The sequence below is a fragment of the Neophocaena asiaeorientalis genome, unplaced genomic scaffold (genome assembly GCF_003031525.2).
Source record: "Neophocaena asiaeorientalis asiaeorientalis breed wild unplaced genomic scaffold, Neophocaena_asiaeorientalis_V1.1 scaffold11, whole genome shotgun sequence".
NCBI lineage: Eukaryota > Metazoa > Chordata > Mammalia > Artiodactyla > Phocoenidae > Neophocaena > Neophocaena asiaeorientalis.
In genome coordinates this window covers 178,272-203,383 of record NW_020173124.1, presented here as the reverse complement: position 1 = coordinate 203,383, position 25,112 = coordinate 178,272, and the positions used below count along the sequence as shown (strand labels likewise).

The following is a 25,112-nucleotide window of genomic DNA, read 5'->3' as shown; positions in this document are numbered from 1 at the left end:
CAAAGGCAAGATAAACAATTAGAGAGTACAATCACTTAGGATCTTCTCTCATAACAAAATTACATTTTCCTCAAGAGAGAATTTCTTTTGAGATAACTAGTAGCAAAAAATTCTAAGGCATATAGATGAGAGTTAGAAGCAGATTAACTTCCCCATTCCTTGATGTCATTTGTGTATGTATAAATAATTCAGGATTATTATTCAGAAGTAGATTTGCTGGCATTTTTAAAAAACATGGTAGAAGCATACAGAATTTCCGTTTGTATTGAAAAATGCTTTTCCAAGCAAGTCTTTCAGTTCCTTTGCACACATATTGGAACGGAATAATTAACAATTGTAAGACAAGTCTCTATAGATCAGATGTTTTGTGGAACTATTGGGCAAATGCCTTGAACTACTGGCTATACAACTTTTTTATAACCCTGCATCAGCAACATCCAGCCCTCCCCATAGCAGTGTGTAAAACCCTGTGAAATTATTGCTGCTTAGCACATGATAAACACACTTGCTTTTAATTAGAATAAAGGTAAATTAGAATATTAAAGGAAGAATTATCCTGTTTGGATACCCTCATGTCCATGAAATAAAATGATTCTACTGCTGTTTTAAAACATCTAAATATACTATGTTTTAGATGTACTCTCTCTTTATTATTTAATGAAAATATTTTAATGTTATTTACCATCGTTTGATGAATTGAGCATTGATTAATTAATTTATTTATTTTACTATAATTTCTTTTCCCTGAGAATAAAACTGCATGTGTCTGCAAATAGACGGCGGGTGAAACAGCTTCAGTATGGATGGATAAAAAGAGAAAAAGGGTTTTCTTTTATTATTATTGTAAAGTGAAATAGACATTGCTAGACATGTGCCTTGGACAATTAACTTGACTTTTCAGGGCTCTAATGTCGATTCCTGAAATAAGTGAGCACTTATTACTTCTTCAGTGGTATAGGAGGCAATGATATGGCCTAGCAGTAAAAGTATAGGCCCTGGTATCCGGTTGTCTAGGTTCAAGTTCAATACTAGCTCTTTTGCCTGCTGGGTGATTTGGAGTAAATTTCTTATCCTCTCTGTGCCTCAATTTACTCATCTAAAAAAGGATCCAACGATAGCACCTACCTTACAGAGTTGTAAATATTAACTTACAAGCTAATTCAAGTACTTGGCATTAACTTCACCTAGTGCCTAACAACAAACAAGAAATCAGTAGCTGGTAATTTTTATTATTGTTATAATTAGTAATATTAGTATTAATAAAGTTGTTTTTAAAGTTAAAATGTAGTATGTGTAAATATAGTGCAAAGTCAAAAAGAGAAACTGTTCTTGTCACGCTGTCTAAACAAAGGAGTATTGAAAAATGAGGGTGGGTCCCCCCTTATCATGCTACTGATAAGCATCTTATCTTATTCATAGTCTGAAGTTCACATTTTAAAGTCCCAGAGCAGAGCAAAAAGCTCTGATACATATTCCACTTTTCACAGCTCTTCCAGTGTTCTCAGAAGGGGTCTTTATATAGAAATGTAGGAGTCTTCATGATAACAAACATTCAAGATGTTTTCGCTAGAAACCTAGTGATTGTGTAGAGCAATATTCAAATACAGGCTGAATTATGCACAATCTTTATGTAGAAAATTATGCTTCATATGAATATTCCTTAAATTTAATTTCAGTTACCTATTTCTCTTTCATCCGAACAAGAATATTATTGTGTGTGAGACAGCTGTAAATACAGTTAATGACTGGGGGAAAACAAGAAGGGGTTCTCTCATCATACCAGATATCAGTTCTCTTTGGAGAAACAAAACCAAACAATAGATGATGCCCAGCAGTCGAATTGATTACTTGCAGGAACAAATTTCTGCAATCCTACTTCATTGTCCAGATGAAACATATTCCACATAGGAATGAAGCCAAATAGCAAGTCACAATATTTGGCTTATGTCCTATGTGGAATATGGTGAAGCATAATTAAATTAAATTGGGAAATTATCTAAAATGGCAGGTAAATTATGTAGGGCATAAGCAAACAATTGCATAAATAAAGAGGCAATTTTCAAAAAAGAGTCTCCTCCTGCCTCTTCAATCCTTACCCACCTAGTCCTGTCCAATAATACCCCCATGTATAATTTAGTTCTAGGAACTCTGGATTTTCTGGGGACAAAATTGAAGAATTAGAAAGTCATTAGAATACATAATAAAAAGTCAAGAACCAAATTCTAGAATCTTCAGTAAATAAACAGCCCTGGGTACCCACAGGGAGTAACAAAATGTCTTACTTGCTTTAAGTAAATACATAAAATGACTTGGAATTTCAACTGGAAAAGATTGTTGTTTTGTTTTAATGTGTAGATTTTTATGCCTTTTAATTTACTTTCCTGCTGCATTTTTATTAAACAGTAGGCTATTTGTCTTTTGTCTTTTTTTCAATTTGTTTCTATAATGCCACTTTCTATTCATGACTTTAAAAATAAATTTGAAAAATCATTATATTATGTACCATAGATCCTTCATGAAACATTTTTTCTAAACAATTTATTGGTTCTGCTTGGCTAACCTTTATTTTCTTAATGCTACCTCATGTTGTATGTCATATAAATTTTAGAATGAAGTTGTATATAAGAGAGTAACCCTGTGCTATTTTTCTGTCCCCAGAGCCACAAACCTGTACAGTGAAAGATTTTCTCTGTGCCAGTGGGGACTGTGTTTCTTCAAGGTTTTGGTGTGATGGAGATTTTGATTGTGCAGATGGCTCTGATGAGGTAGGCATCTTTGCAAAATCAAACAAAAAATAAAGCAGTTCCTTAAACTCACATTCGTAATTATTATTCATTTCAAGGAGTGTGACAAGGACAGCTCTGAATGCATTTTGCTCCTGACACACTGAGATAAGTATTATATCTAAGCGCCGTGCTACACACATCCAGCACAGGGGAAAGCTCTTGTGCTACTATTGACAGTTAATTTTATAGTCTCTTTTACCTCAAGTGGTGAATGGCTGGGTTGGGAATAAGATGTTTGGAAACCCTATTCCCTATAGCTGATGCCCTTGCCATCTGTGAATTTGTTCATAAATTTGCTGCAGTATTTATAGTCAGGACTAATATTTTTATGCATTTTAAACAGTTTCTTCTCCCCAGTCTCTTTCTTCAGTACATATAGTCTTATAGACTTAGATATGGGTCATCAATTTTTATGAAACTGCAGGTTTAGCTTAGCTTAGATGATGAATCACAATCCATTTATAATAAGCTCTACATACACACAGTTAAGTGAAAAAGTTTAGAATTTCTCTGGATAATTCTGTAATCTTAGATTGTGCTAACATTTATAAAACTTCACGCAATTCATTACTTATGCATCTGTGTATTCGTGTTACAGATATTAATCACTCCATGATGCTTTAAAAATAATACATGACACACAGTAATAATCACTGTGATTACTATGAGAAAATAGTGATTTTCTCTGTTAATGATTTCTTGTGTTACTATCAGGAACATAGCACTTGTGTAATCAAGACCAGTCAGAGATGAAGGAAAAATGAGGTCTCTGGAGCTCAGTGGCCACCATGGCTCCTCCTGGTACACAGTGACTCCCTAGACCTCCCTAGATGATATTGACTCGAATATGTACCTACCCTCACGAAGGGCCTCCCGCTGACTGTAGGCTTGGCAAGAAGGAATCCTCCTGCTGCTCTAGAGGTTTCTGTGTTTCAGGTTCAACTTCCTTAAGTATCCACTGATTACCCGCCTCTTTGGGAGACACTGCAGGTCTCTATTAATGATAGAGCCCACACTAACCAGATCTTTCCCAGCCTTTAGGTATTCTTATCAAGTTTGGACAATTCTTCTCCATGCTCTATCTTGGAAACATTCCCCTAATCACGTAAAAGAGTCTAGATTTTAGAAACCAATGCACTTAATTTCTCACCTGAAGTCCAGAAAACTTAAACCTTTAGGCTGCAAAGGTCACTTAGGAGAAGATGAAAAATACTATTTCTATTCATGGGGCTATTCACAAAACAAGTCAAAATGAAATTTTTTAAAATGCACAGGGAAGTTCAAGTCTTACATTGCTCAGCTACATATTTCCTTAGTATCTATTTACTCAAAAATTGTATCAAATGTTTCCCAGTGAGGAAAATATATTTCACATAAATTCATCCATATCATTAAAATGTTTTGTTTTTGTTTTCTTTAAAAAAATGTGTTCCATGGGGCTTTCCTGGTGGTGCAGTGGTTGGGAGTCCACCTGCCGATGCAGGGGACACGGGTTTGTGCCCTGGTCCGGGAGGATCCCACGTGCCGCGGAGTGCCTGGGCCTGTGGGCCATGGCTGCTGGGCCTGCGTGTCCGGAGCCTGTGCTCCGCAACGGGAGAGGCCACAGCAGTGAGGGGCCCGCGTACCGCAAAAAAAAAACCCAAAAAACAAACATGTTCCATCAGCACCGTGTAATTGTGAAACATCAAGAGGTGGGGATATATTGCTTAAGGCTTGTGATTTCGTCTTGCATGTTGTTCACTAGATGTCCAACATACGTAGACAAAATCAAACACTTCTTTTTCAAAATCTTATTCGCGTGAAAGTAGACATCTTTATCCATGCCGTTTCTCTCATGCCATAAGTTCATGGACATAGTTCTCTGATGGCTGAATATATCTCCATTATCTGGACATTTTTATGATAATGTCCCTAGGGAATTAAATTAACTCTCTGAAAGGTCTTTCTCTACATTTACAGACATTTAGTATAGTCTATACGTAAGGAAGTGGCTAACACTATGGGCAGCTGATTTCTATTTCCTTTCTAAAATCTAGCTTGATAGGTTTCATTGACAAGAAAAGCAAACAAACAAAAAGGTGAGCTGAACAAATGGCTAGAAAGCATAATTACATACAGGATATTCTCATATTAGGAACAAAAGAAAATTGTGAGGATTAATTTTGTATGAATGTTAACTGAATTCGTTTGTTAATTTCCAGCCAAAACAAAAAAAAAAGAAACCAAAAACTTGGATCAATGTAATTGTGTATCAAGTTAGTGGCAAACACAGAGAAGAACTATTTAAAGTGCTTTTAAAATATAATATATGGCCTCTGCATCCAGTATAATATACTGTAAGGACAAAAAGAAATGTAAAAGAATCTTAAACTGTATTCATAGATGTGTTGTTAAATAATAACATTGGTTTTGCTAATTTGAATTTCATATATCAATATCTTAAGAGTAGGATAGTTCAAATGTTAAATTTTTAAAATATTATTAACACTCAAAAATTTTAAGTAAAATAAAGGAGATACAAATCTAGAAACAATGAAAGTAAATAAAAGTCCTGTAATTAAATTCAAAAGTATCGGTTTGAGATCTTGATTTATTTTTCTCTTTTTAAAAATATATATTCTTAGCTCTGCCACTGAAAAATCCTAAAACCAATGACATCACAGCCTTAAAGACTATCTCTAACATTCACATCATGACCTCTAAATACATTTTCCAATTAACAGAATCAAAACCCCTTTAAGAAATGTTTAATTCTAGGTCTGAGAAAGGCAATTGACAAAATGAGCCACTAACATCTTGTCAAGCCAGAAAACAAGGCTATTGGGATAGTGTCCAGAGTACATAGGAGCAAAATTGCAGGGCTTTCCACTGACAAAAAGGACAATTTGAGCATCAGAAAGAAAAAACAAATGACTGTAATATATTAAACTACAATAAATGTACAAAAATGCATGAGTTCATAATAATACTTAAACAAATAAAAGCTCAGTTGTTACTTTGGAGGTTGCTAAGGTATCAACATTCTTAGGATTCACTCAGCCAAAATCAGAATGTGGGACATTCTATAGAGCAAATGACCTGTTCCTTCAAGTAGTAAATGGCATTTAAAAAAAGTAGGGGAATGGAAAATAGTTACCCATTAAAAGAAACTCAAATCAAACTCAGTGTATAGACATCTTTTACATCCTTCTTTTACCAAACCGTATTTTTATATAGTTAAGAAAATAAGAAACTTTTTAATGTGGATTGGGAATAACTTTAAGAAATCTTTGTTAATTCCATGATACTGTTAATTTTCTGAAGCTATTGTTGTTATGTTAAAGTTCAGAATATAAATAAATTGGGGGAGAGGGTTATGAAACATGAATAGCCAAGTGTGGATAATTGTTAAATATGCATGATGAGCACGTGGGTCTTATTATTCTATTCTCTCTATTTTTCTGTATGTTTTTAAATGTCTAAGATAATTAAATACCCCACAAATATAAACACAGACATACTGCATCCACTATACTGTAATCTATTATAAATCAAAATCTTCTGATGATAGAAAAAGTGTCTAGAAGTATTACCTTCTGTGTTATTGCCAATACAAATAGACCAGTGTTACTGGTTACTGAACTCTTTTACTTGAATTAGCCTTATTGCTGAGATAAACATTAATTAATTCTATAAATATATACTGAGTAGTTATAATCAACACATATGTTAGACACTTGATTCATAGACAGACATGATCGCTATCCTAGTGGACCTGAATTACATAAAATGTTAATTTATATTCCTGATTTTCTACATTTGCTACTTCATTCATTCAACCATTTATTCAGCAGTTTTTATTGAATGCTTACTTATTGAATGTGTCCCAGGCATAGTACTGGGCGTGGAAGAGGAAGGTGATGAACAAAATATATGAAATTACTTTCTCATGACCAGTGCATGGACTATTTCTCCAACGTCATGCACCATTACATAACTTACCCCTCAGATACAGCACATTTCTAATTCTCCTTACACATGAAAAATCTTTTCTTAGTTCCATTTCTGTTTAAACTTCTTCTGTGAAGCCTTTTGTGAAACCTTTAAGAATTCATATGTTTAAAGCATATTCATTTATCTTGACAGTATATTTTATTGCAATTGTTGGTTTAGGTGCTGGTCTTCTATTAGAACTTATCTAATACGGGGAATAATCTTAGTTTTCTTTGCATTATTATTTAAGAAACTCTAGTAAATGGTAAATTTTCAATACTTGGGAGAAGAAGGGAAGAAGAAAAGAAGGAAAGAAGAAAGTCAGTTATATAGCAGGCAGTCTAAACTGCCATCAGCAAAGAGAAAACTATAGGAATTTAGAAAAGAAACTCTTCTTTCTTACATGGGATGAAACTGGGAAGAAGCAGGGAGTAATAGTTTGATATACTTCATTCACTGGGAGTTTCACAAGCTGTGAGAGTGCTGCACCTTTTGTGAAAGGAGCAGACAAATAGATTTTGGCAACAGTAGAAATTGCTAAACGGCAGAAAAACATCATCCCAGCAAGATATTTCACTGCAGCCTCCCATTTCAACCAGAGCAGTCAGACTCAAGGAAAGTAAATTTCTAGTGGATCCCTTTCATTGATCTCACATAAAGAACTGAAAGGCCCCCAAAGGTATCACTACTATCTTATTTGACTTCCAAATAAAATCTGTATGCGAGCTAGCAGAAAATACCAATTGTGACAGTTCATTTCACAGTTCTACAGGAACAAATGTCAGGAGAGTGGAAAAAGAATATGACCAGCAGCCAAACTGTAAAAGAACAGGTAAAGAGGGAATAAAAATGGGAATAAGAGGAAAGAAAGAACATTAGGGGAAGTTTTGCCAAGGCAAGACAGAATTGCCTTAGGATTCTTAGTTGTTTCACATTCATCCTTCCACCCCACTCCCAAGGAACCAGCTGTACTTGCTTAGAAATATTTTTTAGCCCTTTTATTTCCCTACAATCTTCATCGTCACTTACACTTATTAAAATTACATTACCCTATAACTGTCTATTGGAGAATGAGCCACTCAGAGCAATTTAATTAGTTGATAAAGCCATGGGATTTATGTTCTTTTTACATTTCTGTTTTATTATGACTAAGAGACGAATGAAAGTGGAAAAGGATTATAATGTTATATAGTCACAAGTTTAAATGTGACCATCTGAGTTTCTTGTATGTGTCTTTTTTGGATTTGAAGACATTTGTCTAAAAAATTAATTTTAATTATGTCTGTGTTGTTTTTGACAGAGAAATTGTGAAACAAGTTGTTCCAAAGATCAGTTCCAGTGTTCCAATGGTCAGTGTATATCAGCAAAATGGAAATGCGATGGCCATGAAGACTGTAAATATGGAGAAGATGAGAAAAACTGTGAGCCAGGTAAAATTCTTGAGGCCATATTTCATTTAACTAGTATTTTAACTTGGTTAGAATTTAACTTTAAGCAATGATATGCATAAAACAGTGGCAAATAATGCACATATTTACTGTTTTTAAGAAATCATCTGAAATATCTGTAGATAAATTAATTGGTGTGCCCTTCATATGTTTTGAAAGTGTTTTGGCGGGTAAGATTGTTATTATTTCAAGATCCAAGCATTACTCCCCAAAATTTGGTTTTCTGGTCTCTATATTTTTCTACACCATTTGGAGTTGTTTTTCCAAGACAGCAACATGAAATATGTTGAAACTGTAAGTATGATAAAAGTCAGGTTTCAATTCTGGAAATTAAGGTTATAAAACAGAATGTAGTAGTTTCAATGTGATACCAACTGAGAAAAAGGATGTCTATTATTTCTATTTGTATCATGGTCCAAAATAAAAATAAAATTAAGAAGCAAAACCAGAGTATAGGAAGAAAAACCCAATTTATACATTTCTATTCCTTAAACATGACTTTAAATATACTCATTAAATTAACTTTTATACTTAGGAATTTTAATAACAATATTCTACAGGAAAAAAATACTAGGGAAAAAAATCAGTTTGCAATCTATGTCTATGGTTATAAGCACTTTCATGGTTACTTTGAGAGACTAGGTCAGAATTGCAGATACCTGGCATACACATTACCATTGTCCCAGTACCGTGCCCGTGGTCCATGTTGCTAATTGATCACATCTTTTTTCTTACGGAATCCAGACATATTCCCAGACTCCTTATTAATACAGATCCCTAGGCAAACACTGCCAATTAAAAGAAATTAAATCCCAGGGGAAAAGCTTTTTAGCATTCCTAGACTAAGTAATTTAGACCACAAAGTCATTATGTAAGTACATTTGGCTACCTAGTAGTCTAATATAAGGCCAAGAACCCCAGAGGTTTGAATGCAAACTTAGCAAACTCAAGCACATAGACAAAGAAAGGCCTCATCATTATTATGTCAATTAATTAAATTGGGTATTGGTAGTAACTTATTTATCCACTTAAAAAAAAATTTTTCCATATCATAAAGAAATACTTCGAATTCTAGACTCTGATAATCATACATACATTCATATTTAAAACCCCAAACAAACAAACAAAAAAACTTCTTAAAACTTATGTAAATATGACATTTATATCAAAACAGCCAAATAGATATCATGGGGTCTATGAGACCATGCCAAGATTTCCACTTTTAGCTTTATACAATGCACATTATGAATTAACATTCCCAAAGGTCACTAAATCCTATTACACTTTTAAAAATAATTTGAGGCTTTTGTCTTTTAAATAAATTAATTGAAAATTGTAAAAAAATACGTTTAAATCTTCACAAATCAGAAAGATGGAGGTTATAGAGGGTTTTTTTCTTTTCCTTTCTTTCTTTAGTCTAGTGAGTTGAATACTTATTGAACAGGCTATTACATCATGAGGTATATTTAATACAATGCAATAATATTGTAAAGCACATCTTAAGTCAATATTTAATATCAGATGTTGAATATAGCTCAAATAATCTAAACTGTTTTCATTACTATGTATAATTTTTATATGCTTTTATCTATCAACCACTCATTCTATTCACTAAATCTAAATTTCAACTTTATATTCAGCTTCTCCTACCTGCTCATCAAGTGAATATATATGTGCCAGTGGAGGATGTATTTCAGCATCTTTGAAATGTAACGGAGAATATGATTGTGCTGATGGTTCAGATGAGGTAAAATCTATTTTTTGGTTAAAATCTCTGAATTACATGAATTAGGTTTGAGAAAGCAAATATAGTAAAAAACAAAGAGACAGAATTTTGATTCTTAGCACTGTCTAAAATGTCAAGACAAGAACATTGAATACAGTAATTTCAGCAAATACCTGAATCTTCATGCTGTCCATAGACTAAACCCTATTGTCATTTGCAGAGGTGGTATTCATTAAATAAAAATAAAAGAAAGCCCACAGTATAATCAATCTCCAGTATTGTCAGCTGCATGTTTATCTTGCTTGTGACGATAGCATTATCATTAATGAAAACTGCAGTGGCCGTTTGTATTTGAACAGATGGACTGTGTGACTGAGTGTAAGGAAGATCAGTTTCGATGCAGAAATAAAGCCCACTGTATTCCAATTAGATGGCTTTGTGATGGAATTCATGACTGTGTGGATGGCAGTGACGAAGACAACTGTGACAGAGGTAAGGTACTTTGTATGTGTGCGTGTGTGTGTGTGCGCGCGCATGCCTGCAAGTAAGAGAATGGCAAGAATGACAGTTAAGATGCTACGCAGAATATTTACATAGTGTGCTAGAGGCAGAGGATAAGATCATTAAATGATTCTCCTTTTCTAGTTTCATTACATAATAGCCTATTCTAAATAAGCAAAATCTGGCTCATTTTCAGACAAGATTATAAATTCGTCTTCATATAACAAAGACAACCAAAATGCAAGTGTTTTTTGGGTGCCTATCATGAGCATGTCTTTGGACTAGATGTTGGGTCAGGGATGGGGATATGAGAAGAATCCAGGGAACATAGCCACTATAGCCATTCCTACCAAAGTATTTTCTGGGCACGTTTCTCTTCCACATTGCTTGCCTGGTTTCTGAATGACTAGAAACAGCATATGGTATACTATACCACATCTACTGATATGCTAGATCATATATAGGTTATAGGTTGTGCCCCAAATTTCTTTCTTGCCATATAGTTGAGAAAATGACCTACATTATTTGTCAGTCTGAAGGAAACTTTCTGTTTTATAGCATCATTTTTTTCCAGCTATGTGAAAATCCTGACAGATAACTTTTTAGTTTAAGTCACCACATTAAAAATAGCAATTATGGCTACTTTAGAGTTAATGAGTGGAAAGCAAAGAAATTATAGGGTGAATCTTAAAATGATCACAAATTGCAGCATTCTTATTATTTTCATAAGATATATTATGAAATATATATCTTATCAATATATATTATAACATATATATATTTAGATATATTGTTTAAATACAAAAGTTATTTTTACCTATTTATAAAAGTCTCTCAATCAACTTTACATTTTAGAATATTTGGAACATCATCAACAGAGATGATATTAGATATTGACATATGTTTCAAGGCATTTGAACATTCAGGCTTTACACAGTTTAAATGGGCCTAAAGTATTTACTTCTGTCAATATCTAGTTGCTCAAGGAAAAATACCTTCTACTTTCTTTAATATTAGATCAAAACTTTATGATGGCCTATATTTCTATTCCAAACCTGATAAAGTATTGTTATATCAGCAGGAGAAATCCTATTTCTCATTTGGAATCTGCAGTACCTTATAAAAAACTGTAAAAGATTAAACTTCCGTAATAGCTGTTTCTACTTTCGCTTAAGTTCTCACACTCTCTTTCTCTAATTGGTTACTCTAAAGAAAGCAAACTTTGTGGACATTCTGGTACCAACAACTCATATACAATCTTATAGTCAAAGACTTTGGGACCACAATTAAGCTACTCATCATTTACCATTCTCTAATTAATAAGCTCTATCCCCTCAGCTTAAGTCACTGTCACCAGTCTTGTTCTTTTCCTCGTGGCTTCCTATCTGGGCTATTAGTGACCCAACTGGTCACCAGTACATCCTATTCACTGCTACCATGTTCATCTTATTTAAATGTAACTCTGGTTTTGTCAGTCTTTACTTAAAACTCTTCCTGGTTAGATACAAATATCACAACCTGGCAGTCAGGATTATAAGAGAATGATCCCATTTCACCTTTCCAGTCTTATAACTCTACTAATCCTCTTTATGTACCCTAAATTCTAGCCAAACTAGAAGATAATATTCAAGCAATATCCTCCATGCTTTTCAACATCTTTGTTGATTATTCTACTATTTTGCCATCTCAATACCTTTGCCAGTAAAAATTATATCTATTCTTTTAAGTCCATCTCAGTTACTACTGTGTCTTCAACCAAATTGCAGTCTTTTTTTAGTTTCCCTAGGAATCATTTGATTGCATTCCTGTTGTCATGTTCTTCCTTCTAATATAATCACTTCTGTATTATTTGACTAAGCTTCCCTGTTGGAATATGAGTTTCTTGATGTGAAAAATTAGGTATGCAAGCAAAATGTGGAAGTACATTTCAGGCAGTGGAATCATTATGTTCAAAGTCACAGAGGTGAGGGAAACGATCTATTTAGGAGCCACAAGTAATTGAGGAGTCATGCTGTAGAACTTGGTTTTAATATTATGCATGTTGAGGAGTTTTCCAATGCTTTTGAGGAGTTTTCTAATATTAAAAAAGGAAGGGGTGATGGAATTTGAACTATGTAACAGCACAGAGAATTTACTGAGATGAGAATCAAGCAGTCCAGTTTCTTGTCTTATCTCCATGGACATTTCTGTGTTCATGTTTTCATACTATCAAGTTCAGCCACAGTGAAATGTCTCCAACATCTGTAGAAACACCTGGAAAGTGAGTGTGTGCCTGGGAGGGTGGGTGGTGGTGGGCAATCCTTTTAGGATTTAGCTACTTTTTTAATATTGGATTTCATAAAAAAATGTGTTTGAACAAAGGATTCCAGTTAAAAAAATCAAACATTAAAGTAAAAAGCTGAACATTGTAGTATTTGAAATCTGAGATAACTTTCAGATTTAAAATGACTATTAAATGTTTAAGCTTACTGAATAAAAAGAGAGTTGAGAGCTTTTAATTCAACCATTTAGAAATATGTCAAAGCTCCCCTACCCTCCCTATTTCTGCTTCTAACATTTCTTGGGTTCCTTTGCTGCTAGGTAATTAAATTCCAATGGGATACCTTGTTGGTTAAAGTGTTTGATCCTGTATGGGTGTACCATAAGGCATGACCAAGTTCAGATTTCTAGTATTTGATTTGCTTCCAGGAAGTTGTTTAGGTATTGGGAAAAAGCACTTCAAGGCACTGAGGAGATAAAATGCCAGAATAAACATTTCTTCTATTAAATGTTACTTCCATTCATCTCAAATCTGGACACGTGAGCTAATAGGGGCTAAGTGCTGGGGGCTGGAAGATAAGAGAGCTGTAGGATAGACATGGAACATTTTCAATGTGAATCAATTTTACTGGTTTACTTTAAAAGGACTGAAATCCCAAATACTATGGAATTAAAAGCAGCATTCACTTTTTTTTAAATAAATGTATTTATTTATTTTTTGTTGCATTGGGTCTTCGTTGCTGCATGAGGGCTTTCTCTAGTTGCAGCGAGCGGGGACTACTCTTCGTTGCAGTGTGCGGGCTTCTCACTGTGGTGGCTTCTCTTATTGCGGAACACAGGCGCTAGGCACAAGGGCTTCACGAGTCGTGGCGCATGGGCTCAGTAATTGTGGCACACGGGCTTAGTTGCTCCGCGGAATGTGGCATCTTCCCGGACCAGGGCTCGAACCCATGTCCCCTGCATTGGCAGGCGGATTCTTAACCACTGCGCTATGAGGGAAGCGCAGCAGTCACATTTTTAAAGGTAAACTGTGTTGCCTTAAGGAAACTTGGTGTTTGTTTTGGCCTGAGCTTTCAAACTTTATAGCAATTTTGTTGGAAAAGATAGTTATTCTTTTTAGTAATTATCAGCTCAAATGTGTATATTATTATAGAAATTATAAAATATTATATATTTAAGCTTATCTCAACCCAAATAAAGACGAGAACTCTAGATGATTATTTTCTGTGATGTTTCACTTGTCCAAATTTCTATGAAACTGCCAAGAGCTAAGTTATATTTAGACATAGGTTGTTGTTAATATATACTTATCTATTTTTCTAATAACCTCCCATTGAGCTGATCAAGAACATGACTAGGAAACTGGGATTTTAATCCAGCTAATCTCTTTAAATTATACCTGTTTTTAATTGTTAATGTGTGCTTCATTCCATTTCAAAATAAGCTTGTTAAGTTAAGATGTCTTGGAAACCCCCCACCCCTGCAATGCATTTTTTGCAATGCAAATTCTTCCTAGTACAATAGGAAACCTTTCATAGGTTATCATAAAACCTTTGCCTTTCTGCTACAATTATGATTTCATTTATATTTCTCTTCTTCTTAATAAAATAGTGGCATGTCCAACACTTTTTTTTTGTTTTATTTATTTACTTATTTTTGGCCACACTGTGTGGCATGCAGGATCTTGGTTCCTCCGTCAGGGATTGAACCTGTGTCCCCTGCAGTGGAAGCCTGGAGTCTTAACCACTGGGCTTCCAGGCAAGTCCCATGTCCCACACTCTTATGGGGAAAATGATAATGTTATGTAATGCAATACCTTTGGGAACTCATTTTTTTTTCCTTTTAACAAGACTGATGTGCTACAAATAGAGTTTTTTATAAATAATCAGAGGATGTCAAGAGTTCACAAATTCTGTTTGAATTTAGTCCATTTTAGAATGGAACATGTGATGAGATTTAGTCATTAGAATATTCTGAAAGAATACAACTCTATTTCATATTCTATGGATTTTGATATTGAATTAAGCCAAAGCTCACCTCAAACCAATATTCATATCTTTAATACTAAAGGCTGTTCATGTTATATCTTTTTGTTTTCAGAGTTCCTAAATGGTAATATATTTTCTTGCATTGATTTTGATAATTGAAATTATTTTAAAAATCAGGGCATTTTTAGAGTTGAACATTGCAGATGTTTGAAAGAAAAGGGCATCCCAATGCCAGATATTGTACTGTCAGAAGTCTCACATGGTGACATTCACCTTGCTGCACTCACCAAGGACCTGCCTTTTTCTGTGTCTTAGTTTGTTAGTGCTCAGAGGTGTCAATTTAAGCTGCACCAGTTCTGTTAAGCATTTTTGCAAGAAAACTTAGACCCGTTCTGAATGGTATCACTATAACTTCCTGGCCTCAGCTTCAACTACCACTCAAGATTCTAAGCAATCTACCTATGTGTTTTTAATCATCTCTCTCTACCATTAACCATATCTGGTTTTTTAAAAGTTGATTTATTTTCTCACATTCCACCTCACAGCAATAGTAAAAATCATGAGCTTTTTTCAACATCTAGACACAAAATTAACTAAGCTACATATAGCTGTGCCTAGCATTTCCTCCTTCCTTTCTCTTGAAATGGAAGACTTGTCTTCCAGCCTAAGGATAATCCTTTTATTTTGCTTTAGATCTCAAATCCTTCACACTTTCTTGATTCTCAAGGAACTCATTATCTGAATTACCTTTTCTGTCTTCTGTATCCTCAACATTACCTTGTCTACTGAATTCCTTAACTTCCTCTTTTCTTCCTCCCCTTAACTTTAAGGGTAAACTTCTGGACTACAAATTCTTAATCTATAATAACGAACTACAAACATTTCACTAAACCCACCACCACTTTCACTAAAGCTACTCTCTTAGCATCATTTAAATGTGCTATTAACTTCTTGTTAGAAAAGTTTTCAGGTATTTCTCCAACCACTCTGGCTACTTCTTCTCAGTCTCTTTGCTAGATTCCTCTTTATCTATTCAAACGTTAAACGCTGATTTTCTCTGTGTTCTCTTCTAAATTTCAAATAATAACTGTATTCTGATCATTCCCGACTCTACATTTACACCTCAGAAACCTATCCCATATTTCAGACACATTTATCCACTAGCCTGCTAAATATCACCACATGATTGTCTTACCAGTAACCTAAATGAATTGTGTCATTATTTCCACTAAACTGATCCTTCTAATGTGATCTTTTATTTATTGAATGACACCAACATTCACTGAATGACCCAAACAAACCAAAAATTGAGTAGTACTATGCTTGACTATTCACTCTCCTTTACCACCCTCATCTAGTTAGCCATCAGATCCTGAGGATTCTACCTCCTGAAGAGCTCTCAAATGTAGCTACTCTAAATCAGGTTTCCATCAGTTGTTTTCTGGACTGCTGCAAGCCCTCTTCAAATTGGTCTTTTTCCTCCCATCTTGGCTTTACTACTCCCTATCTTCATTTCTAAGTTTTCCTCACTGTAGCTAGTGTTGTCATTCTAAAACCCAAATCTGCTTCTGTGATTTCCTAAGTTAAATCTTTGCTACTGGAAGTGAATTACTAGAGATTAGTGTGCAAGTCAAAACTCAGAACAAGAAGAGCTTATTGACTCTTACAAGCCTAGACTCATTATTCTCTCCAAAGTACATACATAAAATGAACAATGCTTCTTTCTTGGAATTTTCTAGGCTTGCAAGGATGAGCACTATCATTCCCCAGCTCCCTGTTTTAATAAACATATCCATTTTTAATATGTTAATACCTTCAATCATCAAATCTCACCAATATAGAAATGATACTACTTATATATGAAATTTAAATTAATATAATTAAATTAATATAATTCTCTGAGAGCAATCTTATTAATCTTAATTTTAAATTCCCATCAAGTTTCTTCGTGTGGTTTCCCCATGTACTCCTTACAAATATGAACTTATAAATCTTAACCATACCTCTTTTGTAGCATATGAAGATGTTGAGACCCATAGAAATTAATACACTATTCCAAAGCAAGACAAAGCAAGTTCCTATCTCCCTAACCATTGCTGTTTCTGCTATATATTGCTACATATCTAGACATACAACTAAAGTTTATTCGTACTTTGGGTCCTTTGCCTGTGATGGATGTATTTAATTTTAAGTTAGAACGTCCCTGTATTCTTCTTTTTTTTAAACATCTTTATTGGAGTATAATTGCTTTACAATGTTGTCTTAGTTTCTGCTGTATAACAAAGTGAATCAGCTATATGTAGACATATATCTTTTTTTTGTATATTGAAAAATCCTTGCATTCCTGGAATAAACCCCACTTGATCATGATGTATGATCCTTTTAATGTGCTGTTGGATTCTGTTTGCTAGTATTTTGTTGAGGATTTTTGCATCTATGTTCATCAGTGATATTGGCCTGTAGTTTTCTTTCTTTGTGACATCCTTGTGTGGTTTTGGTATGAAGATGATGGTGGCCTCGTAGAATGAGTTTGGGAGTGTTCCTCCCTCTGCTATATTTTGGAAGAACTTGAGAAGGATAGGTGTTAGCTCTTCTCTAAATGTTTGATAGAATTTGCCTGTGAAGCCATCTGGTCCTGGGCTTTTGTTTGTTTTGTTTTGTTGATTAATGCTTTCTATTTAACTGTAAAGAGAGAAAGAATGCAAACATTTAAAAAATACGCACAGAAAGAGTACTCTATTGCACAATTTTTATAAGAATAAATAATATTTCCTCACATCACCAATTTATATTTCTGTTATAAAATGAACTGTTTATGACTGCAAAACCTTTTTCCTGGTCATTCTGTTTTTAATGGTTCAGTCTGTCAGTTTCCAGATAGAACTGAATTATCTAATAATTTTTAAAGTGTCTTTTCTTTTCAGAACAGCATAATTTTTAGTAAAGAAAATTAATACTATTTAAAAATCTAAGTTTCTTTACACTCAGTAACACAGAAATGATATGAAATGGAAGGGAATTTATATTTGAGAAAACTTGATTCTATCATCTTATGATCAATATTTTCTAAAGAAAATATGATAGACATGAGTGTGATATCAGATTGTTTTGAAAAGTTAAAAACGAATACCTTTTAAAAAAAAGTTTGGACGTTTTATATTCCTAGTATTATACAGGAAAAAAAAAATAAGGAAATGAGACACTAGATACTGAGCTGAGAATTAGAGGAATATGTGTTTTGCTGACTGGAATTAATTATGCTATATCCCTCTGTCTCTTTTTTGTTTTAAAATAAAGGAGGAAATATATGTAGAGCGGATGAGTTCCTTTGCAATAATTCCCTCTGCAAACTACATTTCTGGGTGTGTGATGGAGAAGATGACTGTGGAGACAACTCTGACGAAGCCCCTGACATGTGTGGTATGGCATTTCACGTGGCTCTAGATTGTACTCTCATCTCCTGATCTAGTGCGCCAGTGTGAATCGATGAAGTGGTGAGGTGAACCACAAATTAGGTAGATAAAGTATAGCCACAGATACAGCTTTTGGTCAGGTAATAAGAGATAACCCTGCTCAAAGTTTATGACTTTATAGAGAGCCCTCCTAAATCTGAACTTGCACATGTCACCAGTATTCAAAAGATAGATTATGGTCTGTCTAGGAGGATTTAGAGTAGTTGACCTTTTGAATTGAGTAAGGTTCATATAAGGACTTTGGCTTTATTCCCAATTGGTGTTTTAGGCTAAAACAATTTTTTTGACAGATAAGCATGGAAAAAATGTGCATAATCAAATCATGTACTTCCACAAGTCACCCACTACTGAGACTGTGGTTATTCAGAGAAGGGAAATAAATATACATAGCGATATACAGACATTATCTATCTATCTATATCTATCTACCTACCTATATCTATATCTATATATCTTACAAATGTTAGGCGGAGAACCGCAATTAGGAGTTATTTAACATTTAAATCTGAAAAGCTTAACAAAATTTATTTCTTCTTCAAATTCAAGTTACTTCTGACATTAGTCACAAGCGTGATTATGCAACCACGAGCTATAAATATAAATGTGTGCCTTTAGATCACCAAATTAAATGATTTTCTGTATTTGGTAAACACTTTTTTTCTTCACCTCATTCTTTTGCTAATCTCAGCAAAAAAGGTAATTTAACTTTTAATTTAAAGAAAAATACTACTACTTTGGGTATGACTAAATAGCACATCAGGTGAATTAAAGAAAGCATAGCATGAGTGTATGTTCTTAAATTCTATGTTCTATTTAGTATATCAAATTAATTATTTTGATAGATGATGATATTGACTACAGATGTTACAGTTGAAGAAAAAAATCTGAACAAAGAGGCAGCTTTATTTTAAACATGTTTTAAAATTTGAAAAAGACAGTAGTTAGAGAATTGATCTCTGTAGGTACAACTGATAAGTGATATAACTAAATTTCAATTTCAGTTCTTCTACATAATCTTACAAAGTGAACTCTAGAGAATGACCAGAGATAGTATTGTTTCTGAATCATAATAGTTGAAAAAATATGAGTTTACCAGTATCAAGCCAAAACCTATTATTTTTATAAACTATGTTTTTTCTTCTATTCTCTATTCCACTTCAACACAAAACTATTGAGTGTAATAGGAAATGTTTGGAAACTAATTAACCACATGGGGCTCCAGAGTCATCCCCCTTCCCAGGACCACTTCAAGGGCCAGGAAGTGATTCTCAGGGACATGCTGCATAGCTGCTGGAAAACTTGTAAAATACATCCAGCTTAATTCTGTGAATATTTTTGCATTCCCCTCAGTCATCAGTATCAACACTGAGTCAAGCTATGATGTTCTGGAGACTGTACTAAGTAATTGGGATCAAAAAAAACCTGAACGGAACATGGTTCTCTTTGACAAGGAGATCTTATTCTGGTTGGAAAATAATAATTTCCATAAATTATATTTAAGCAATAGTAGAATTAAGTAAAGACAAGGCAGAGAGGGATAAGATGAACTCTGCCTGAAGGGGAATTCAGAAAGCTACAATTTTGAAAGATCTAGGCTAAAAGTCACCATAGGCATAGAGAACAGTGTGGGGAAAAGTATCATTCATTCATTTAATAAATATTTGTTAAGCTAGAGACTGTGATTATTTGTGGTGATATAATGATGAGAGAAACAGATATGGACCCAGACTTCACAGAGCTGAGAGTTAGTGGTAGAGGGATATTAATGATCACAAAAATATATAGTTATAAACTATGAACATGCAATGAAGAAAAAGTATAATAAGTTATAAAAAATATAGAACAGAAGGATTTTACTGAATCTTGGATTATAAGAAGTAACATTTGAGTTTGAGTCTGAGAAATTTATAGCTGCCAGGTAGGTGAAAGGGATGGAGTGAGAGTGGATAACACAACATTTTAGGCAAAGGAAACAAGATGTAGAAAGGCCCTGAGGTAGAGTGAACCATAGTTTACTAGAGAAGCTGAAAGACATGTGTGCTTGGAGAATACAGAGCAAGATAGATAATGGATGAAACTGAAGAGACAGGAGAGATACATGGAAACTTGTGAGTCTAGATAGGGATTTTTAGATTTAGCCTGAAAGCAATTAAAAGTACTATAGAATTTAAAATAGAGGAGGCATATAGTCATATTTATATTTCACAAATACTGGATAGAAACAGGCAAGAATAGTTAAGACAATTGCAGAGCTCAAGGCAAGCTATGCGGGTAGCTTGGATTAAGATAATGACAGACCATGATGGCAAAGTATACACAGTTTGAATGTGATTTAAAAAGCAAAATGAATTGGATTAAATAATGGAGTAGTTATAGGAGGCAAAAGACAGGAAGTTGCCGAGTATAATTTGTAGGCTGTTTTCGCTTGCACATTTGAATGGATGGGGAACACAGGAAAAGGAACAGTTTTGCAAGTAAAGATTAGAAGTCTGGCTTGAGATGCATCTGAGAAGACATTCAAGTACTGATTTCAAGTAGGTGCTAGATGTTTGGTTCTAGAGCTTAAAGAGCTGGTCTAGAAATATAAATTTGAGAGTCAGCATAAAATGTAGTAGTAAATACTATGGAATTTGTAAGATTTAGGCTGGGAGGGAGTAAAACATAAAAGGGGGGGGATTAGGGTAGAATATTGAGGGCCACCTAAATGTTTGATAGAATGAACAGCCAGAAGAGATGAACAGCCAGAAGAGACTCAGGTGAGTGATAACAAAAGGATAAGCAAAAAGAAAAAGGAAGTATAACAAGAGAAATACGAAGGTAATAAAATGTTTCAAGAAAGATGGGATAGTTCCTGAAGAAGCAGGGGAAATTAAGCTTCAGAGCAAGTGAAAAAATCAGTTTTAGATAAGGGTAGTGACCCCTTGAAATGAGTTGATAGACTATATGCAGATGCAGGTGAATGTACACATATTTAATGATATAATGACATTTTTTTAATCTTTTAATTTCCACTTTTTTATGTATAGTAAGGAAGCATGTTCATATATAGAATGTGAAAGGTTGGTGTGGTAGGGAGATTCAAAAGGAATGCAGATTTGAATCATTACTGCAAAGGGTAAGAGTGACATTATATATAGATAGATATAAATATATAGATATAAATGAATGATTTCCAAGTAGTGTTCAGGGCCTACCTGGCATTGATAAATATTCATATTTGTGATATCAGTTGGTCTAGCAGTATGGTCATCTGCAACATTCCTGGGCTTCCCAGATGCAGACATTGGGATAGCAGATGGTTTCATTCATCTAAGTTTGGGATTCTGATAATTAAGATGAAAAAAGCAAAAGAGCCAGAGAATCCAGATTATTTGGACACAAGTGATTTTCTAAAAGTACTTAGAAAAATGTCCAACATATAAATGTTATCAATAAATATCAAATAAGTAAATTAAAAATGGAATGTGGAATCTAATGTCAACAGAAAGGGAAGTAAAGAGAAAAAAGGCAATGGTAAATAAGAAAGAGTTAGACGTATCAATGGGCTAAAGTTTCAGGTAAGACTGAAAAAGTATCTTTAATGAGACTGGTTGAATTAAAAAGTTGGCTAATTGGAGATTGTTGTCAGAATTTGTTCAGACTTTTAAAATTAGTGGCTTTGTAAATGAAGCAATTGGAGGAAATAACAAATCCGGCTGTGTCAGTGTTTCTTATCTGCAGGCAGCAGGAACTGTCATTGGCTGAATTAAGAAGATAAATTTGTTGAAATCCACCCATGTCCACAGCCTTCTAGAAGAATGGGTGGCCTAGGTGGATTAGAGTAAAAGGACATTGGGTATGAGAAAATCAGGAAGTTAAGAGGTGCAGTTATTGGCTAGTTTGCTCATATGGATGTTGATGTCACCTAGGATGCTGGAATAATTTAGATGGAGAGAAATAGCTGTGAGGGATGGTGCTACAGTCTTCAGTGAATTGGGGAGGGGATGGTGTTTATAAGGTTAATGAGAAAATAGAGATAAGAAAAAAATACAACCAAATGCCTGGCCCTCAAAATAACAGTTTTTGTTTTTAGTTTATTTTAAAAAATAGAATATGAATATATAGTAGCACAGTTCTGGAAGCCATAGTAGGAAATTATGATGTCTTCAAATATGAGATAACATGAGGTTTGAGCAATTTAAGAGACATTCTTAAAAAACCTGAAGAGGAGGAACTCTGGTTAGAGTGAAAAACAGATTTTAATTAAAACAAGGAAGGTGGCAAGAAGGAATATGGCATATTTAAGGAGCTAATAAAGAGTGACAAGGGATGAGTCTGTAGGAGTGGCATGGACAAGATAATGATAAGTCTATTATGCCATGTAAAGTATCTTAAATTTTATTCTGGAAGTGATGAATAGCTATGGAAGAAATTATCAGATTGCTGTTCTGGTGGCTTTGGGAGGATTTTCGGTTGGGCAATGAAACTGAGACATTAAGGATTCTACGACAGTCAACTCTGTAAGAAATAATAAATAGCTGAGCTGTTGGAGTTGTAACTGGTATGCGTGGAGATAAGAAGGCAAATTTGGGACAATACCAACTGCACTTGTTGACTAATAAGAGTTGAAGCATAGTGAGAGGATGCATTTAGAATAATCACAAACTTGTGGCTATTATGTGCCACAAACTGAACTATGGAAATAAGACAGAGCTTGTTTGAGGAGAAGGAGGTCAAGGGAAGATGATGAAGAATTGAGCTTTGAACTTGTTGAATTTTAAATTACCAAGGGAACATCCTATAATTAACTATGAGATGCTAGAATTAGATAGCAAACTGAAAGTCTTCAGAATATAGTGTCAAGTAAATCCATGAGAATGAGTGAGAACATCTAAGCAGAGAATTCAAGAGTGAGGACATCAGGGGACCAATGATAGAACCGTGCAGTGTTCCACATATGAGATTGGGAAGACATTAGAGATGTTTCCTACTTTAGGGGTAGAAGTCTTCAGATTCGATAGTGATGGAAAGGACAAGTGTAAAATTCCCTGGCTTTAATTGTTTATTTAAGTCTCATACACACACACACACACACACACACACACACATTAAAAATGAATAAGTAAGATCACCTATTTGCCTTAAATACATATCGGCCCATTTGTTTATGGAGACAGAGAGTAAGAAACACAGTTATAGTGTTGTTGGGAATTTTTTTTTTTTTTTTTGCTGAATGACCTATTTTCAATTTTGGATCCATAACATATGCTTGCTCAAGCTGTATTCTGTGTGAAATTGCTCTTTCAGATAGCTGTGTCCTGCCATATTGTATAAACCATAGGCATAAATAAATTTGGTACACTAAGGGAAGTCAGCTAAGATAAAGCATTTGGAAATAAAACCATGACGTTTGGCTTTTTTTCTTACTTCATTCAACATTTCAGCTGTGCACTCTTTTCTGTTGTTAATATAAATAACTAGGATCATACCTTCTATTGTCACACATTTTTCTAGTATCTACATGTAAGCACTTCCCACAACAAAAGATATTCAGAAAAGATAGATTATGGATTTGAAAAGGAAGAAAGTAAAAGGAAGACAAAAGAAGGATGGTTCTTCATAAGTCAGTGTACCCAAAGGAGCTGCTTTGTTTTTCTTTTTTTTCAGAAAAATTTCTTTGCCCACCCACAAGACCGCACAGATGCAGAAATAACAGAATATGCCTGCAGCCTGAGCAAATGTGCAATGGGGTTGATGACTGTGGGGACAACTCAGATGAAGATCCCTGTGGTGGTAAATCTTTTTAATGTGAAATAATTGATTCAGTGGTAGCTACAGATAATATAATGATTTTAGGGCTTAAAAAATTAAAAAAAAATATTTTCAATATTCTTCATACAGGGTATGAAGATAATCCACTAACATTTGATTTGCATAGTAGAGCTGTGCAACTTTATCCGCTCCCTCCAGGTCTGTAACTCTCCATTGGTTATAGGTACTTCTTTCTAGAAAGTACTGCATGAGAGAAACAATATAGTGGTTTAAAATATTCTGTTAAACAACTTCTTGGGGGAAAAGTGTTTATATAGATTGTATGTATGCGTACACAGTCCCTTTTTCACAATTCAGAAATTAAAACTCAAAAAACCAAAAGCTTTACTAAAATATGCAGCAAAACCATTTGGTGACAGACCCTGACTTGAACTGGTCTGAGGTAGTTTATATTACTTTTTTAAAAAAAATCTCACTTAGGGTGAATATTCAAAAATTTTCCTGTGGAAATATAGTGTTATTTATTATAAGGTAAATACAGTGTTATTTTTCTAAGAATCAAAAATTTCAGAATGTTTTTTTCATTTAGCCCCAAGAGCTTCAAATAAAGGATTATGGATCTATGTTTTTCATAGTGTTTAGCAAAATTTGAAGCTGTTATAGACTCAGTAAATTTGTTTTGATTCTGTGAAGTGCTGATCATTTTTTAAATAACTCTATAGGTAAGCTTACATATAAAGCAAGACCTTGTAAAAAAGATGAGTTTGCTTGCAGTAATAAAAAATGTATCCCTATGGACCTCCAGTGCGATCAGCTTGATGACTGTGGAGATGGTTCAGACGAACAAGCCTGCAGAATAAGTGAGTTTGTTTCCTGTTAAAATGCAGCAACACACAAGTTCAATTTCTGCTTCAACATGGCTAAAATTTTCTTTACTGCTGTGAGAAAAGACTGCTCTTCCAAATGTGCTTAAGTAATACTTGTCTTTAGGCCTTTGCCAAAGTAACCTTAGAATATCATTTTAATTAATTTAAAGTATGAGGTAGGAAAGGTTGATTTTACAATGAGTATATTTGTTAAAGCTGAAACTTTATCCAAATACAGATCTTGATATCAGCAAAGAAATCTATATTCCTTAATATTTTATTTATAAAATATAAATTTAATAGTTTCTGAATTTTACAAACAGTGATATTCATTTGAATGAT

At 34.1% G+C, this 25,112-nt stretch overlaps 1 protein-coding gene across 1 annotated transcript in view; it reads left to right on the top strand.

Moving 5' to 3' along the window:
* Nucleotides 1-25,112, top strand: part of LRP1B (LDL receptor related protein 1B) — a 1,787,379-nt gene that overhangs the window by 1,634,000 nt on the left and 128,267 nt on the right. The window contains exons 68-74 of the mRNA XM_024744102.1: nucleotides 2,659-2,765; nucleotides 8,059-8,188; nucleotides 9,847-9,953; nucleotides 10,271-10,424; nucleotides 17,978-18,100; nucleotides 23,800-23,925; nucleotides 24,627-24,764. Of these exons, the coding sequence (XP_024599870.1) occupies nucleotides 2,659-2,765; nucleotides 8,059-8,188; nucleotides 9,847-9,953; nucleotides 10,271-10,424; nucleotides 17,978-18,100; nucleotides 23,800-23,925; nucleotides 24,627-24,764 (885 nt within the window). The remainder of the gene's footprint in view (nucleotides 1-2,658; nucleotides 2,766-8,058; nucleotides 8,189-9,846; nucleotides 9,954-10,270; nucleotides 10,425-17,977; nucleotides 18,101-23,799; nucleotides 23,926-24,626; nucleotides 24,765-25,112) is intronic.